Here is a 17,158-nt window from a genome sequence, read left to right as displayed (position 1 = left end):
TCTACATCTCTCGTGACGTTGTGCTTGATGAAAATGTATTCCCTTTTCGGGCACTTCCGACTAACCTTACCACTTCTACACCACCAGTGCCCGTGTCTACACCTACGCCTGATCAATTTGTGGATGGTGCATATGCCCCTGCGTTGCTCCCTAATCATGCTGCAAGTATTGGACGCGGTGCTCGGCTCGAGCTTCTTGATGAACAGGTCATGGATGATCCTCCTGATCGGGACGTGCATGCATCATGCATACCGGGCGGCACTCACCAACCTGTTCTCATCTCGCCACCGGAGGCTGCCTCGCGGGTGTCGGGTCCGTCCGGCTCCATGCTGGCCCCGCCTGGCCCCACGCTGGCCCCGCGGGCGGTGGGCTCGCCAGCGCCAGGATCTTCTAGCTCGCGGGCCCCGTCCACGCCAGCGGCCTCGCCAGCGGCCGCCTCGCCCGGCTCGCCTAGCTCGCAGGCTTCGCCAGCCTCGCGTGGCTCACCCGGGCCACTGGCTGGCCCCTCGCCTGGGCCGGCTACTGCTGCCACTGGCCCGGAGGTCCAGTCACCTGCACCGGTCGGGTCAGTCTTCCTGCCAGGGTCACCGACCAGCACCGTTTCGGTCCCCCGTGAGCCCGACTCTGTACTGTCCTCATCGACATCCTCTGCTGCACCGGTTCTGCCGGCAGGACCTACTGTCACTCTGCATCCTCGCACAAGGAGCCAATACGGTGTATTTTGTCCAAAGGAGCGCACAGATGGGACGGTTGCGTGGCTTGCTGCGTGCATGGCTCACACTGCCGCCGACCCCACTGCAGAGCCTCGTCACTTTCAGGCTGCACTGAGTATTCCTCATTGGCGTGATGCAATGGAACAAGAGTTTCAGGCTCTACAAAAAGAATAACACTTGGCATCTTGTTCCTCCAGTGTCAGGTGTCAACGTCATTGATTCCGAGTGGGTTTTCAAAGTCAAGAGACATGCTGATGGCTCCATTGAACGCTACAAGGCACGGTTAGTTGCCAAGGGCTTTAAACAGAGGTATGATCTTGATTATGAAGACACGTTCGGTCCAGTCATCAAGCCTACTACCATTCGATTACTATTGTCTCTTGCGGTTACTCGCGGATGGTTCCTTCGTCATCTTGATGTGCAGAACGCTTTTCTCCATGGCATTCTGGAGGAGGAGGTTTATATGCGTCAGCCGCCTGGTTTTGTTGATCCAACACGGCCTCATCATCTCTGTCGACTGGTTAAGGCACTGTATGGACTCAAACAGGCTCCTCGTGCATGGCATGCTCGCCTTGGCTCTGTTCTTCGGGCTCTTGAGTTTACTCCCTCCACTGCTGATACATCACTGTTTCTCCTACATCGTCCTGAAGTTACGATGTATCTCTTGATTTATGTTGATGATATCATTCTCATCAGTTCATCTGCTGCTGCTGCTGATCGCCTTGTGATTGCTCTCCGTGATGATTTTGCTGTCAAGGATTTAGGTGCTCTTCACTTTTTCCTTGGTCTTGAGGTTTCACGGTCCTCTGCTGGTTTGACTCTCACTCAGAAGAAGTACTCCTTGGACTTGTTGCATCGTGCTGGAATGCTCAAATGCAAACATGTTAACACTCCAATGTCTGCCACTGATCGGTTGTCTGCTCTTGATGGTGACTCTCTCTCGTCTGATGATGCTACTGAGTATCGCAGTCTCGTTGGTGGTCTGTAATACCTTACTATTACCAGGCCTGATATCTCCTATGCAGTCAACCATGTCTGTCAGTTTCTGCATGCACCCAGGACGTCTCACTGGTCAGCTGTGAAGCGTATTTTGCGCTATGTCAGCCTTACTGCCTCCTATGGCTTGCTTCTTCAGTCTGCACCGGCGTATGAACTCTCGACGTTTCTGATGCAGACTGGGCTGGTAGTCCTGATGACAGGCGATCCACGGGGGGTTATGCGGTATTTCTGGGTCCTAACTTGATCGCCTGGAATGCTCGCAAGCAAGCAACAGTGTCTCACAGTAGTACTGAGGCTGAGTACAAAGTTGTTGCTGATGCGACAACTGAGATCATATGGGTACAATCTCTGTTGAGAGAGCTGCGTGTCCCTCAAGCTCGTCCTCCGGTCCTGTGGTGTGACAACATTGGTGCTACGTATCTTTCTTCTAACCCGGTGTTTCATGCTAGGACAAAACACATTGAGATGGATTATCACTTTGTTCGGGAACGTGTTGCACATAGCTACTCTGTATCAAGTTCATCTCATCAAAGGATCAACTTGCTGACATCTTTACGAAGCCTCTTCCACAACCACAGTTTGTAGGCTGTAGGCGCAATCTTAACTTGCTTTGTACTTTAGGACATAGTTAAGATTGAGGGGGAGGGGGGGTGTTAGACTGTATATACACGTAGCCTCTGTATACATGTACTGTAACGTTGTATTGTACCCCTTGGATACTTCTATATAATGAGATAGCCACACCCCAGGTTAGGGGTGTCGAGCAGTCCCCAAATCATATGTCTTACACAAACAGGTGAGGAAGCACGAGGTGCTGCCGCCATGCCAGATCGAAGACACGAGATCAACGCCGGCCATGGCAGCAAGACAGGCAATCACATGACCAACCCGCCCTGGCCGCCGCAGACTCCCAACGCCGTTGTGCACTCGAGCCGTACGCGTCTCATGATATAGAGGAGCAGGCCTCGCCGCCACTGCGCTCGCCGGCGGCGGCGGCGGCGATGAGGAGTCGCGGACGAGCGGAGACCGGCGGCTGGGGGCGCCCCGGTGTCGCCCACGAGCGACACGGGAGCGAGATCCAGTTTTTTCGGGAGTTTTTTTTTCTTTTGCGAGAATAAGGAGCGAGCTTGTTTCCTGCGAAATGTGAACAGCGCTAGGTTTGCTTTTTGGACTAATAATATGCTATGCTCGTGTCCAAAAAAAAAGACGTATATGCTATGCTCGCTCAACAGATACCCATGACACCCCTAAAAAAAGGTACCCATGACAAACCCGATGTGGCATATCATCTTTTCCTTTTTGAAATAACCCGATGGGCATATCTTTTTTTTTTGAACAGTCTACTAGTCTAGTGAAGTGCATATCAGCATATGCATACCCCGCGCCAAGAAAAGGAGATGGGGAGAAGGTTAGTGCATATGGAGGTTTTCAGATGAACTCAGATTGGGCAGACATGTTTTATGATAAAACTTTTATCCATAGCAACAACTGCATCATGCGTGCGTCCTGTGGAATGTGGTATACATGTACGCTAACATCAGTGGAAGAACCTGACAGACACACTGGTCTGAGACTGAAAAGAATAACGCGAGAGAAACATTCAGAATGACTGAAATAAAGGGAAAATAATGCTGCAATATGTCAAAATTAGTTCAGGAGCTAGCTAGTACTCCCTCTATAAAAGAAATATAAGAGCCTTTAGATCACTATTTTAGTGATCTTCACACTTTTATATTTTTAGTGATCTTCACGCTTTTATGTTTGTTTACGGAGGGAGTAGCTGCCCACAAAACGAACAAGAATCATGAGGTCAGAAATAAACGACACAAATCAGAAGAAGAAAAATCTATTTAGAGCACGGCGACCTGACTTTGACACACGCAAAATCCAATTCACCTGAATGTCTTTGGGCTACATTTCACAATCTAAATGCTGATAAGAACAAGAGAAGAATCCTACTTGACACTTTTTTTTTGTCTTCTATAAAGAGCTCTATGTAGAGTAACCACAAACACCTACCTGGTGATATATGCACTCTACCTATGGTAGATAGAGAAGGATACACAACCACAGGACCTCACTAATCAAGTTTCATTCTGAACCAGATAACAGGAATCCTGCCAGCACAAATGATTCGACAGGGAACGTCCATAGGGGGTTTACTGCACAAGGCCCCTGCAGAGGAAAAGCTTGATCACCCGCAAAAAAAAAGAGGAAAAGCTTGATCCCAGCAAATAGAGGATTCTCAGCTCCGCCCAACATAGGGATTGGCACGCTTTCAGAAAGAACACAGAATGGTAGAGGATCCAGCATACAGGACACGGTGATCAGTATGGCCTATATGCCATCATACCTTGTCGGATCATTACCATCCTCATCTTGTCAAGTTTATATGGCTAAAACTGTTTGCAATTGCAGTAATCCTGTATTAAATAGGAAAAACTTGCATTGGAATCCCACCTGTGCAGCATGTTGTTGATTGCAAGCTTGCAGAAGACAGGAAGTTAACCAAGTGTGGATATGATAGAAACAGGGTTCAAAGATCAAAGAGCGAAGCCTATATGCGGTAACACACCAAGGTCCCAACTGGCTTAGAACTAATCTGCATACTGAGTATACCAAGGTATCCTGCTTATACGTACGTCCTTGCTTCCCGCAAAAATGGCTAACAGGACGTTATTGCCTTGGGAACCCTTGGGTATTTACTGATATTGGTGGCTTCCACCTTTAAACTAGCAAGGCGGTACGTATCTCCACTTAAGTTCTAATGCACACATATACTCATCGGCCACACTTGGGCTGAATTTCAACCAGGCTGGGCTGAGGTGTCACAGATGTGGAGAATAGCATAGGTAAGAGGGGAAAATTCGGCGTCCTAGTCACTAAAATATTTGTAGCATAGATATGCAACTTGGCAGAACATGTATAAAATTCAAACATAATTATAATACCAGCCTAAAAATATTGCTTGCTAGTTCTTACTACAGTACTAGTTTACAACACTAGATACATAAATAACACCATTTATGTAAATCAATATAATTAATTATGTAACTTTAGTACCGACTACCAAACCTTTCTATGTTGGCAAGTAAGTCAATCTTCCCATAACTCACCAATTAGACTCTGTCTGTTGAGTGGCAGGGTGGAATATGTTAACATAAACAGGCATGCAGCCATCTTTGATGTACGGAATATTATAAAAGTCAGACAACACGTATTGAGTATCTTTAGCAGTGTCCACACTTCTCATCCATGGCAGTTGGCAGGAGGAAAATAATGAAAAGAGGGAATCCATTCCTGAAATATGACATGTATAACTCAAAAGGAAACCTGAGTAAGAGAAACGGAGCTACAGTAATGCTGAACAAAATAAAAAGTATGCTTCTATAACAGATAATATTCCACAATGTCTGCATTCAAGAAATTCCTTTGTTTTCGGCTAGCAGGCCAGAAAACAGAGCATTTCAGGTTAAAATGCTTTTAACGGCAGCCAAAGGCAAAACAGCTACTGTTTCGTGCAAACCATGGACCGAATTGCAGTGTGCTAGAGGAGACATTGTTCATAATAGTTTCAGAGGAATACCAAAAATTACAGGATATTTCAGTTGCCAAAATATTTTTAAAAAATCAGGCAACGACATCTGTCATACGAAGCGTTTATTTCATAAAGTATTGGTTGATTGGTTCCAAACACCAAAATGAAAACTACGATTAAATTAAATATATAATCATAAAGTAAATAAATATATCACTGAAAATCACTGTAGTTGTGTCAGCCAGACAAGCAAATATGACTAGATGTTACTGAATGATTATGTCATTATGTAGCACAGAGGAAAATACTATTTAGGCACAGGTAGCTTCCATTTCCCTCAAAAGCGGCAAATTTTCCTACCAATTAGCACATCATATCTGATTGTTATAGGACATGCAACATTGTTGAGAAGTGAGAACACACAATAAGATATGGTTAGTGGAAAATCTAGTGATGATTGTCTAGAACAAAGACCATTTGGAACCATTGATAATTACATAGCACAACAATTTGGTACAACACACTTACAAATTCAGATTCCGTAAATTTGAATGCTAGCCGAAATTGTTACTAGAACAAAGTTGCAAGTTCTGCACAGAACATCCTATTGTCATTCATTGGACGAATTCAGCAGTGAGAACAATACTACTCCATCTAAATTCAGATCACGAGAAAAACAGAAAGAAAGAGTAAGCTACCTCCAATTATCGTCTGCTTCCTAGATCCACAAGAGTTCAGTTCACTGCTTTCCCAACATTGCATCTAGAATAGAGTTAAGATTATGTATATATTTGTCATGACAATAACCGGCCCTACAGAATCTTTCAATTGTGAGGTCAAATACAGAATTATCTAGGGAAAACCCTTTTCTTTCTCTCATATTCTGGAATATGCGAATAGTCTCCGTGATTTTGCCATTGTAAGCAAGCCTGTTTATAAGGACGCCAAGAAGATCCATTGACAGTCCATTCTCTAGCGATTTTAGAAAGCAACTACTGGCCTTAGCAAAATTTCCATCTCTGCATAATCTAACAACGAATATAGTGTAAGTAACTTCATCTACAGCAATATTTCCTGCTGCCATGTCAGACATTAGGCGGCCCACCTCACTAGGCGTTCGATGGTAGAAAAACCAATCAATCAGTGTATTGTATGTCACGACATTTGCAGCAAACCCTTGGTTACAGACCAGGCTCTTGGCTGCGGAGCACTTTCGACCAATGCAAAGACTACGAATGGCAATGTTGAACGTCCTCGTGTTTGGCATCACACCTTTCTTGATCATGTCTGTCAACAGCTTCAGAACACCCCTCCAATGTCCCATTTCACATAACCTGCCCATCACAGTGTTGTATGCAACAACACCAGCATACCATCTCGATGACGACGTACTCCTCTCTAGCAAGTATCTGGCATGGGAAATCCTCGAGGCATGGCAAAGGCAATTCAGAAGAATGCTCAAAGTAAAATCTGTGGGATCCAACCCTTTGCCCAGCATAACACCCAGCAGCGCAAGTGCTTCCTTAGCCTTACCTTTCTTGCAGAGACCATTCATAAAGGTATTGTAGGTGACAATACTGGGCGTCCAACCCTTGGTTCTGCTCTCCATTAAAAGCTGCTTGACTTCATTAAATTGGCCGGCGTCGCACAAAGCCCTGATCAGAACATTGTAGGTGACTACATTGGGAGGGCAATCAGCAGCTTCCATCGTGGCCATCAGGTCCATGGCCTCCTTGACACGGCCCTCACGGCAATATCCCTGTACAATTGGCGTGTAAGTATGCACCATGGGACGGCACCCCGCTTCCTGCATCCACTCAAGCAGACCCCATGCCTCGAGGAGCTTCCCCGCACGGCACAGCCCCGTGACAATTGTAGAGTACGTGCTCACGTCAACTTTCATCCCAAGCTCTTGCATCCGGATGATCACCTTGTACGGAGAGTCGTCGTGGTCGGTGGTCCACGAACGCAGCTTGAGAAAGATGTTGTGGGATGACGCATCGGGCCGCACCCCAGACGCACACATTTCGTCGAACACCTTGGGGGCCTCCTCCAGATGGCCAGCTTCGACGAGCGCGTTGAGGAGAGTGTTGTAGCAGAGCACACTGGGGGTTCCGGAAGTCCTGAGCTCGGCGAAGAGGGCGAGCACCTGGTCGACGTCGCCCGCGCGCGCCAGGGCCTTCATGGCTACGTTGCAGTCGCGCTCCAGCTGCCGCCACTGCGGCTGCTGCTGGTGCTGCTGCGGAGGGCATATTTCCTCCGATGTGGGTAGAGGCGGGAGGGGCTTGGCGTCGTCAGAGTCGTCGTCGGAGGAGGAGCAGGTGGGAAAGGGGAGGGTCGCAACGGAGGCGAAGGAGGCCATGCGCCCGCGCAGGAGGAGCCGAGCGGTGGGGAGGGCGGTGGCGCGCGCGATGGTCGCCAACGGTGGGGTTCACCGGCGGGCGCCGTGGCGGTGGCGGAGGTGGCGGCGGAGGGAGGAGAGAGACTGATTTTGGGATAGGGACGATGGGCTGAAACGGCGGCGGGGTTTTGGGAACGTGGGCCGGGTCTGCAATTAACCGGAGTATGCTTCATTCAGCCCAGCACCAGCTAACAGAGGACCCTAAAGTGCTCAAAAAAAACAGAGGACCCTAAAAAAAACTATTCCTCAAAGTTGCCTAAAAAATATACTTATTCCTCAGTGTTTCTAAAAAAAAATCTATTTCTCAAAGTGTGCTAAAATAATATTCCTCAAAGGAATATTTTTTAAAACAAATATTACTCCCTTAGAAGAAAAACAGAGCATATCCAACAGAGATTTGACCTTGTCCAAAGTGTCATTTTACAAGATTTTTCAACTGTGGGAGGAAAATATAAAATTAGAGCCTGCATTTCGGTAATTAGTAAACACAAGCTCATGTTCTACCCAAAATATTGACAAAAATAAAGGAACAGGAATTCACATTTCATTTCATTCCACTTCACTTATAGCTATCCTAAAAATGCTCCTTGTGGAACACAAATCTAGTGAATGTTCTCATGTTCATTTTGTGGCAGAGTCTTTCCAGTTGTCTTCCCAAATCATCCGGCCCGCAGTAGAAAACCCCTGCCATTGCGTTCCATTTCCATGCAAGAATAACAAATACGTGAACTTGAAACCGCAAATTTCATGGAAAATATGTCCCAAATTAAATAATACTAGGAAACTCATGATATTAGGGTCATATATCTGCAGCTCTTTCCCCTTTTGACACATCAGACAAGAAACTGGGGATCATTATTTCATCGTACGATGATATAACTGACAGTGCATCTTCTAAATTACAACAAATATTTTTCGGTAGAACATTAGTTGCATATATAATTAGCTGTTAGACAAGAACAGAAGAGTCATACCTATCCTTTCACCGATATGTTTTCTTGCAAGACCATGGAACACCCTAGGCCAGTTCGGTCTCGAAAAGTGTGTACGGACCTGCAAGTATAAAAAATTGCCTTGTGATTGACAATTTGACAATTGCACGGAATGAAGGGTTCGCGGTAATTAGCACTGGAAAATTGCAGTGCACCAAATGGTAGAGTAATAAGAATGTTGTACAATCTTCAATTTTGTGTAGCTGTTTAGGAGAAAGACTTACTGGAGTTTTCGAGATGATATCAATGCCATGGCGCGCAAAATGAAGAGCCTGAATTGCGCTTATCAGCACTGACCGCTTGTCACCTTCCTGGTAGACGCTTGTTAGATAGTTGTACATCTCTATCACACCCTATAATTACAACGTGAGATTTATAAGAGCGCAAGACATTCATTGTCATGGAAAATGCCCATCTGGAAGTAGATACAGACACTTAAGAATGGTCATTAAATCGTAACCTGTTTGCTGTCTCGAGCTGAAACCTCCTTCATGATGTCCCTAAACCACTCAAAGGATCCTTGCTCTCTTGTCACCCAATAAAAGTAGGCCTTCCTCAGCCCATTGGCACTATGATGATTTGCTGCGCAGCCTTCCTGCAATGGATTGGGAAGATTACGGTAAATCATTTTGTATGCAGATGCGTAGCTGGTTACACTTTATGAGCAGTTTGCACTGGTCATTGCCTTATCTAGGCCATTGGCAATGTCTTTGAGGACACTTATGAACGGTGTTGCTCCTATTCCAAGCCCTATTAGCAAGATAATTTCATATTTCGAGTGATCTTGTGATGCTGCACCGTATGGGCCATCAATGGATACTTTTGGCAGGTCGAGGTTGCTGCAACGCAGTGCCTACAAAATGTCAAGTGTTTATATTATATGACTAAAGTACTGAGATAGCTACCTGAAGCATTATTCAGAGGATGAAGAGTGTCTTACCTCATGGAACATATCATACACATGGTAGCTCCAGTCACCCAGAGATCTGATGTGGATGCTCAAATGATCATCATCTGGTGCAGAGGTAAGAGAAAATGGGTGCCTGAAACACAGAACGAAATAGATATAGAATTAGCAATAATACCCATGCTACAAACTTGCACGCGATAAAGTGACAGCGCAAAACAGTAACGAAACTGATATATCACCAACTATTTACCAAAGCTTCGGTACCATGGTAAGCTCACCATTCAAACTTCGATACTTGTGGACATTGGACAAAGACATACATTCCACTTTGATAGCGAAAACCTGGAGGCTTTGCCATCTTGAGAGAAAGTACCTTCCCTGGATAAGTCATTGCCTGTAAAAAACATACTGAATTAGATTTGTTACAAGAGGACGTGCATAAAACAAATATACTTCATTGAGATGACGAAATATGGAAGATGATCACACACATCGAGGATCTTCGATTCATATGCCATAGATCTGACCATCCTGAACATTCGCTCTCCAAGGTAGATCATCACAGGAATCACCACATACACCCATGTCTGCATACACTTTGAGACAGTATGAGATAACAGGGACATAAACATAGTGATCTTTACTTTATTCAATTCATATTACCGTCTTCTCTGATACATCTTTTGCTAGGAAGAGGAACATGGAATGCACGATGAGCAGAACGTAGACAACAATGAACAGATGATGTGAGTACCAGAAAGCATTGAATCCCGCCATCTGTCTGACCAGAGGTGGGAGTGATCCTGGATTTCTTCTTGAAGGCCTACTGGCAAGCAGGAAAGCAATCAGCATGAGCACTACCATGGCTATACCAGTTGTCCCCTCGATTGATGTCACTATCTCCATGTATGATGGCTGGTGATAGCCAAAGTCACGAGCAATTGTGCGCCCAAAAATGGTCTTATCTGCCATTGCAATCCTTGGGATGTCACATGATAGGTGAGTACCACCATGGAGGATTATGCCGATCACAATTCCTGCAGCAACAAGCTAAACTGGAATATGAATATTATGCTCGGAGCAATTGGAGTATACAAGCCATGCAAATGCAATGCACATTACATATGGCAATAGATCACACCTTGTGGAAGTTAATATTGTCATTAAATGGAATGACAGAGTTGATGCTACGGCTTCTCCTAAGCCAAGTGATAGTGTTACGGCATACAGGTAGGAGCACAATGGCCATGTTAAACTTAAGAGTCTCTGCAGCGCCCTTGGCAGTTGGCAGGCAGTATCCCATGACCTCAAATGCCAATCGCTGGCGATACTGCATGAACTTCCAAGTGAAGAGTGCAGCACATGCTACAAGCCAGATGACAATTACCCATATTCGTCTCCAGTGAGCACGAAAGAAGACAATTGCTGTCGATGTCATACATTGTATGTGTTTGGTTGGTATAGGTGTTGACCAGCAAGTTGGTTGGAGATCATTCAGTGTCCCCTTTCTTGTTCCGCTCAGCTGCATGTTTGAGGATTTTGCGAGGACAATAAATTGGATTTATATTATCAATATGAAGAAACAGAGTCAGTGATTATAAAATACTGGCTGGTGCTAGTAGATCACCTTTGCTAGTCCCTGGCCTGTTTGGATTTCTTCTAGGATCAAGTGTGTGTATTCAGTTGCTTCGTCTTGGCTTAATGAGAGCTTGTTCAAAGAGGCACTGAACATTATCGCCTAAGAAATTAAAAGCATGTAAATACACAGTTCTAAGCTATTAGTAATCATGTGTTAAGACTGTCTGCATCATACCTGTTTGATATCTTTTTCATTGAGATTGCTACTTGAGTTTCTTTCACAGCTGCAGATTCATATGTGTAAGAAAACACGTAAAAAAATGTGTAAGAAATTTCTATGTGTCAATAGTTTTTATATTTCTTAGTGTTTATACTTGAGACTGGAGTCATAGGAGTTGCAGTTGACGAAGAATACCTATCCAATGCTATTCTGATCCCATGGCTAGAAGAACGACTGATGGATCTTTTAGGATTGCTGTTTTGATTGACCAAAACAGGCCCTTCCGCCGAACTAGCAGACTCATTTTCACCTACAGAGTAATATGAGCTCATAAAGAGATGCAAGCAATATACAGAGATAAATTAAACAAAAAAAATATGGCTATTTTCTTGAGAACCCATTCAATATTTTTATCTCAATATTCCACTACATATAAAGAAAGATATCAATACCACGATCTTCATTTTAACCCTTCAAAATTCATGGAGCCATATGTAATGTAGAGAGCTTGCAAAGACTAACGATTGATCCCTGGGCATGGTATTCAGTATTATTTGCCTTATAGAAACTAGGACAGTGTTTCTAGTTTTAGTGTTTCTTGGCTTTTTTTTCCCGACAAAGAGGTTAAACAGCCCCGTCCTCTCAATCGGTTCCTCCCCAGCCCATCTCCCACTCGAAGGCTGGACTCTGCATCATCCTTATCTCTCTTTCCTGTGAAGAATGTTACTATCTTTGTTTAAAGCACTGTAAGCACAGCCCACGTTGAAGCATACCAGCAAACAGTTGGTGCGCAGGGCTGCAGGCTCCAACAACAAACAGCCCATAGCACGACCGCACGAACAATTCGACAATCCATTCATCTACGCAGCCTGAATCTAAAGAAAGTACATGTATACGTACGCATCTGTGACTAAATTCAGCTAGCAATATACTCCTACCTTCGTGAATCCTAGTTATGCAGAGGCCGGGTGTGTGCTTATTGTGTTTGTATCCTCTTGATGCTTCATTATGAGCTAATAAAATCCATCCTTTATCGAAAACTCCTACCTTCGTGAAGAGCTCAGCCTCGCCAACGTGTGCGGAAGCCGCGGGATTGGACATTGGAGTCGGCAGGCAGGCTGGGTGAGACTACTTTTTTTTTGGGTGCTCAATTCTAGTGCATGTTTCGTCGACGTTCTATTGCACTTTCTGTTTATCCAACTTCCTATTGTATCTACTCTTTATATACTGCATTTGTTTTTCTTTCTTTTCTCGTCCACATGAGCTATCATCCCACACGTGGCAAGATTAAAAGTCACCTTAACCGAAATCCGACCTTACCATGAATTAGATCAATAATATATATTTGTGACAGAAATTATGCCGATGAAAATTTCTGTTAAATACGAATTCAACGGCATAAATTTTATCATACAACACACATTTGATTGGTCTGATTTATTATCAGAGTTTAATTTTGAAATGCATGCGAACTGTTTTTTTTTGGCTAGTTGGTTGCTTCACTTTTTTTTCCCATACGACCAAAACAATAATCCTACACCTACGTACTTATCCTAATCTATTTATCTCTCCCCCCGATTTTCATGGGGCGGGGCCGGGCTATTTTCCCCTTCCAATCAAATCATCCCATATCAGTTTTTACGTAACATTTTTTTACGGGTTTAAAAAAAGTTTATTCCAAAGTAACATGCTTACAATCCGCTAATACAAGATTATGAATGAAGGGGGGTGGCCGTTGCAACTAACAAGCGGTGCTACGAGCCGTTCGGGCATAATTAGCAAGACAATGTGAGACCATGTTCTGTGATCTCATGATCTTCACTGGTTTAAACTCCCTCTGCAGCATGTAGTTCTTGATCTCCCTAACCAATTGACCGTTTGGTGATTTATCAAGTGAGGCATGTAGTTTTTATGTAACATTACCTAGCATAATTACGTAGGTGTAGCAAAGCCCCGACCAAAAACAGAACAAACTCTTCTAAAATTTCACTACTTGCATCGGCGAAGTGAAAAGAGCTCACCAGCCTTCCCAGGCGACGAGCACGAGCGGCCAAACCTCACTCGCTCCATCTCGCTCCACTTGGGCTCCCCCTTGCCGTCACGCTCCACGAACTCCATGCCCGGCGACGGCGAGCGAAGCAGCCTTGCCGTCGCCCCGCCCGACTCCAAGTCCTCGCCGCCGCAGCCGAGCAATGACGCCGTGCAGCAGCCATCGTCGTCGTAGACGTAACCGTCGGCGTCATGGAAGAGCACTTCGATCTCTACCTCCGACGCCGACCTCCCCGATGGGCAGGCGCTGAGCGACGCCGACAGCGCGTCGCTGCTGCCGGCGATGCTGGGGTTGGACACGAACTGTATCATCACCGGACCCTCCGAGGACATGATCGGTACCTGAAGAAACTCATCATGGGCCTCGGACATTGGTGGAGTAGACTGTATTCGGGGTACCTTGTCGTAGCAAGTTCCTTTGCAAGTATATATGCATCATGGGTTCATGGTTCAAATGCATGCACCCAGGAAAATTATCTTTTGGAGAAATGTTGCGGTACAGTTGAGCCGGTGATGGGAGGTGGTGTGGTTGATCACTTGATTGGGTAGCTAGGGAGGGGAGTTAGGAATGGCATTCATGCTTGCTTTCGGTTGGCTCATCCTAAGATTATGCGAGCAGCCATATGCATGAGCGGCATCATCTGGTGGTACGTATAGTAGCTAATCAACATGAGCTGCTTACTTCGGTGCGGGTTGGTGGGAGTATACCATCTTCTCTTCTTTTTTTTTTCCTTGCAAAAGAGAGTTCACTAGCATTAGGGCAACTCTGACGCGGATCATCAAACCGCTCACAAATGTTTGGATATTTTTCGCCAATCCAACAACGGTTACCAAATTTGTTCGGACCGGTCTGAATGTCCAAAATCAAACCTAGGGGAGGTTTTGAGGAGTCCGGACATCCGCCACGTCAGACTCCCACAACGCCGCCCGACCAAAACACCCCACCGCCCACCCAGAGCCTTCCCCCCCACTCCCTCCCTTCCCCTGTGCTGTGTATCCTCACCCTTGGAGACCGCCACCGCCGCAATACCATCTCGGACACCATCGAGGCCCTGTCGGACCTCTGTTGCTCCAGCCAGACTCCTGCCCGCCTTGGACTGTGTCGTCGCCATTCCACCTAGGATCCCGCTAGCACCCAGGTGCCATCTGCCCCTGTCGCTGCCATCCATGGCAGAGGCCACGGCCAGCATGTGTTCGGCCAAATGCCAAACGGAATATTTTGACTTCTCTAAAAAAACTTTTGACATTGTCGTTGTTGACTATCAAGGAAACATGATTGTTGCATACTTGGTGAAGGAGGGTGGATTGTTGTGTGAGGCATGGTTGGCACAAGTGTGGATTTTCAAGCCATGAAGCATAATGTGGCATTTTGGCAAAAGTGTGCATGTTTTGTTCAATGGGCACAAGAACTACGCCCCCCCTCCCCCCCCCCCCTAAAACATGGAAGTGGTCCATGATCATGGTGTGAGGTCACTACTCCATCCATATGGTATGCCATTCAAAATGCCGTCAACAAAGTATTGCGGTTTGTATGCACGAGTGCCAAAAAGGTCGCCAAGGGGCGCGTCACTTGAAGAGATCGTAAGTTTTGCTCCTTGTTACTCTTGGTCATTTCATTGATTTCCTTAATGTTTTGCAATTTCTTGATCACGTCATTGTCTAGTCCGGACGCATGTGCGTGTTGTATCAAATGACAGAGGCAAACCCATTGTTGGATGAAATCCAAAGGAATAGCAACTGGATCAACCAGTGCCTATGAAGAAGTTTATTAAGCTCGATGAGAGGAAGGTTGAGATTAAGGCCGCTTTTGGATTTGATAAATTTAGGAAAAAAATTGTTGAACATCTTTCGAGGAGTGCTTTCAGATCTAAATGTGGTACGGTTGAATTGTTGTTGATCTTGATACTGGAGGCGGACATTTGTCTTAGTTTTTTCATTTCTTTGTTGAGGGAAAGGAACATATAGAGGCCCGCGGTTGGATGGCGTTCACCATTATCACCGTCCGCGAGTATGTCTACGTTTGATGAGTTCCGTTTCGGTGATCTGTGTTCAAAATTGCCCTTATGAGGTACCCGTATACTCTCTTGTAAAGCTATGTAAAAATATGGATCCCTTAAAAAAAGATATATGTGTGAATTTTGAGTTTGCAAACCACATGTCCCATGCGGTAGAAAAAAGATATCTGATGGATCACTAGCAAGGTACGTAGACGTCACGGCCGGCTCCTATCCCTTGAGCATACATCAAACATCCCTTGTGCATAAAGATATAGTACGATGGATCACATGCAAGGTAGGAGTAGAAAACAATGGCGTGACTAGAATCTCCGGAGAAAGGTAGACGTACAAATGGCTTAGACCAATCAGATATGACCTCGGAGTATATGTAAAATCAAATGTATAGCCGGTAGCATTTCACAGCCAGAAAACGCCCGAGGATCACCGGAGTTACCACAAGCGCGCGCGCCGCACGCACCCGGCGGCAACCACGGGCACGTTTGAGTTTGTCTTCATCGGCTGCTTCCTCGTCTCGTCTCTGTTAGATGGGAAGCGTCCCTACTCCCTCGTGAGGGAGCCGCGTGTGTATATATTGATCTTCGGCAGGAAACGTCCCTTGCCGTGGCTTACAAAGAATTACATAGGTTGGGATTCGGTTTGTTACAGAAAAGATAAAAGAAGCTACGGGAGAGGAAGAGATAGAGTTAGTTGAGATTACAAGAATATATCTCTAAGTCTAACACCCTACCTTAATCTAAACTATCCTACATTAAGATTCTTCTTGAATTCCTCGAAAGGCTTGACTGGCAAAGCTTTAGTGAATCCATCCGCAACTTGATCTCTGGAAGGGATGAACCGTATGTCTAACTTCTTTTCTGCAACCGTTTCTCTTACAAAGTGAAAGTCAATTTCTATATGCTTCGTTCTGTCATGAAACACCGGATTTGCAGAAAGATACGTGGCTCCTAAGTTGTCACACCACAAACATGACACACGACGTTGCTTAACTCCCAACTCATTGAGCAATGATTCAACCCAAATGATTTCAGCAGTAGCATTTGCTAATGACTTATATTCAGCTTCAGTACTTGACCTGGACACTGTGGCCTGTTTTCTAGCACTCCAAGAAATGATATTTGAGCCAAAGAAAACTGCAAAGCCTCCAGTTGACTTTCTGTCATCACTGCATCCTGCCCAGTCAGCATCAGAGAAGGCACTAACAAGAGATGAGTTAGAGTGCTTGAACTGAAGACCCAAACTCACAGTATGCTTTATATACCATATAATTCTCTTAACAACTGTCCAATGTACAGTAGTAGGTGCATGAAGATACTGACAAACCTTGTTAACAGCAAAGGATATATCTGGTCTTGTCAGTGTCAGATACTGCAAAGCTCCTACTGCACTCCTGTATCTTGTGCTCTCTTTTTCCTTAAGTGGCTCCCCTTCAAAGGCTGGAAGTTTTTTTGAAGGAGATAATGGTGTGGGTGAAGGCTTACAGTCCTTCATTCCCATACGAACTAGAAGTTCAGTGGCATATTTTTCCTGATTTAGTACTATACCATCTTGAATCTTTTTGACTTCAATACCTAGAAAGAAGTGTAGATCACCAAGGTCCTTCAAGGCAAACTGTGAACTCAGATCACTCAAAAGAGCATTAGTGGCACTTTGAGAGGAGCTTGCAACTATGATATCATCAACATATATTAACACAAATATAGTTGTACTTGCTTTGTTATAAATGAACAAAGATGTATCAGC

General features: G+C 45.1%; 3 protein-coding genes across 3 annotated transcripts; all 3 read right to left on the bottom strand.

The window, feature by feature from the left end:
* Positions 1-3,652: 3,652 nt before the first annotated feature.
* Positions 3,653-7,836, bottom strand: LOC123059055 (pentatricopeptide repeat-containing protein At1g09900). Its single transcript, XM_044481704.1, has 2 exons — positions 5,949-7,836; positions 3,653-5,012 (listed from the first exon to the last, which is right to left on the bottom strand). The coding sequence occupies exon 1, from the start codon at positions 7,610-7,612 to the stop codon at positions 5,990-5,992; it is 1,623 nt and encodes a 540-aa protein (XP_044337639.1). The 5' UTR covers positions 7,613-7,836; the 3' UTR covers positions 3,653-5,012; positions 5,949-5,989.
* A 179-nt stretch (positions 7,837-8,015) lies between these two features.
* On the bottom strand, positions 8,016-12,479 carry LOC123059043 (respiratory burst oxidase homolog protein A). Its single transcript, XM_044481696.1, has 14 exons — positions 12,399-12,479; positions 11,547-11,661; positions 11,367-11,415; positions 11,181-11,291; positions 10,695-11,075; positions 10,217-10,603; positions 10,045-10,140; positions 9,832-9,947; positions 9,584-9,686; positions 9,329-9,496; positions 9,104-9,238; positions 8,868-8,996; positions 8,626-8,704; positions 8,016-8,335 (listed from the first exon to the last, which is right to left on the bottom strand). The coding sequence occupies exons 4-14, from the start codon at positions 11,283-11,285 to the stop codon at positions 8,226-8,228; spliced, it is 1,809 nt and encodes a 602-aa protein (XP_044337631.1). The 5' UTR covers positions 11,286-11,291; positions 11,367-11,415; positions 11,547-11,661; positions 12,399-12,479; the 3' UTR covers positions 8,016-8,225.
* An 861-nt stretch (positions 12,480-13,340) lies between these two features.
* Positions 13,341-13,789, bottom strand: LOC123189429 (uncharacterized). The gene has a single exon (XM_044601878.1). The coding sequence runs from the start codon at positions 13,770-13,772 to the stop codon at positions 13,341-13,343; it is 432 nt and encodes a 143-aa protein (XP_044457813.1). The 5' UTR covers positions 13,773-13,789.
* Positions 13,790-17,158: the final 3,369 nt, after the last annotated feature.

Source organism: Triticum aestivum, chromosome 1A, assembly GCF_018294505.1.
Source record: "Triticum aestivum cultivar Chinese Spring chromosome 1A, IWGSC CS RefSeq v2.1, whole genome shotgun sequence".
NCBI lineage: Eukaryota > Viridiplantae > Streptophyta > Magnoliopsida > Poales > Poaceae > Triticum > Triticum aestivum.
This window is presented reverse-complemented; position numbering and strand designations above follow the sequence as displayed.

Coding starts and splice junctions, on each gene's coding strand:
- LOC123059055 (XM_044481704.1), bottom strand. CDS start 7,612: ATGGCCTCCTTCGCCTCCGTTGCGACCCTCCCCTTTCCCACCTGCTCC.
- LOC123059043 (XM_044481696.1), bottom strand. CDS start 11,285: ATGTTCAGTGCCTCTTTGAACAAGCTCTCATTAAGCCAAGACGAAGCA. Junction 11,076..11,180: donor CAGGCCAGGGACTAGCAAAG/GTGATCTACTAG, acceptor TCAAACATGCAG/CTGAGCGGAACAAGAAAGGG. Junction 9,239..9,328: donor TTGCCAATGGCCTAGATAAG/GCAATGACCAGT, acceptor AATCCATTGCAG/GAAGGCTGCGCAGCAAATCA.
- LOC123189429 (XM_044601878.1), bottom strand. CDS start 13,772: ATGTCCGAGGCCCATGATGAGTTTCTTCAGGTACCGATCATGTCCTCG.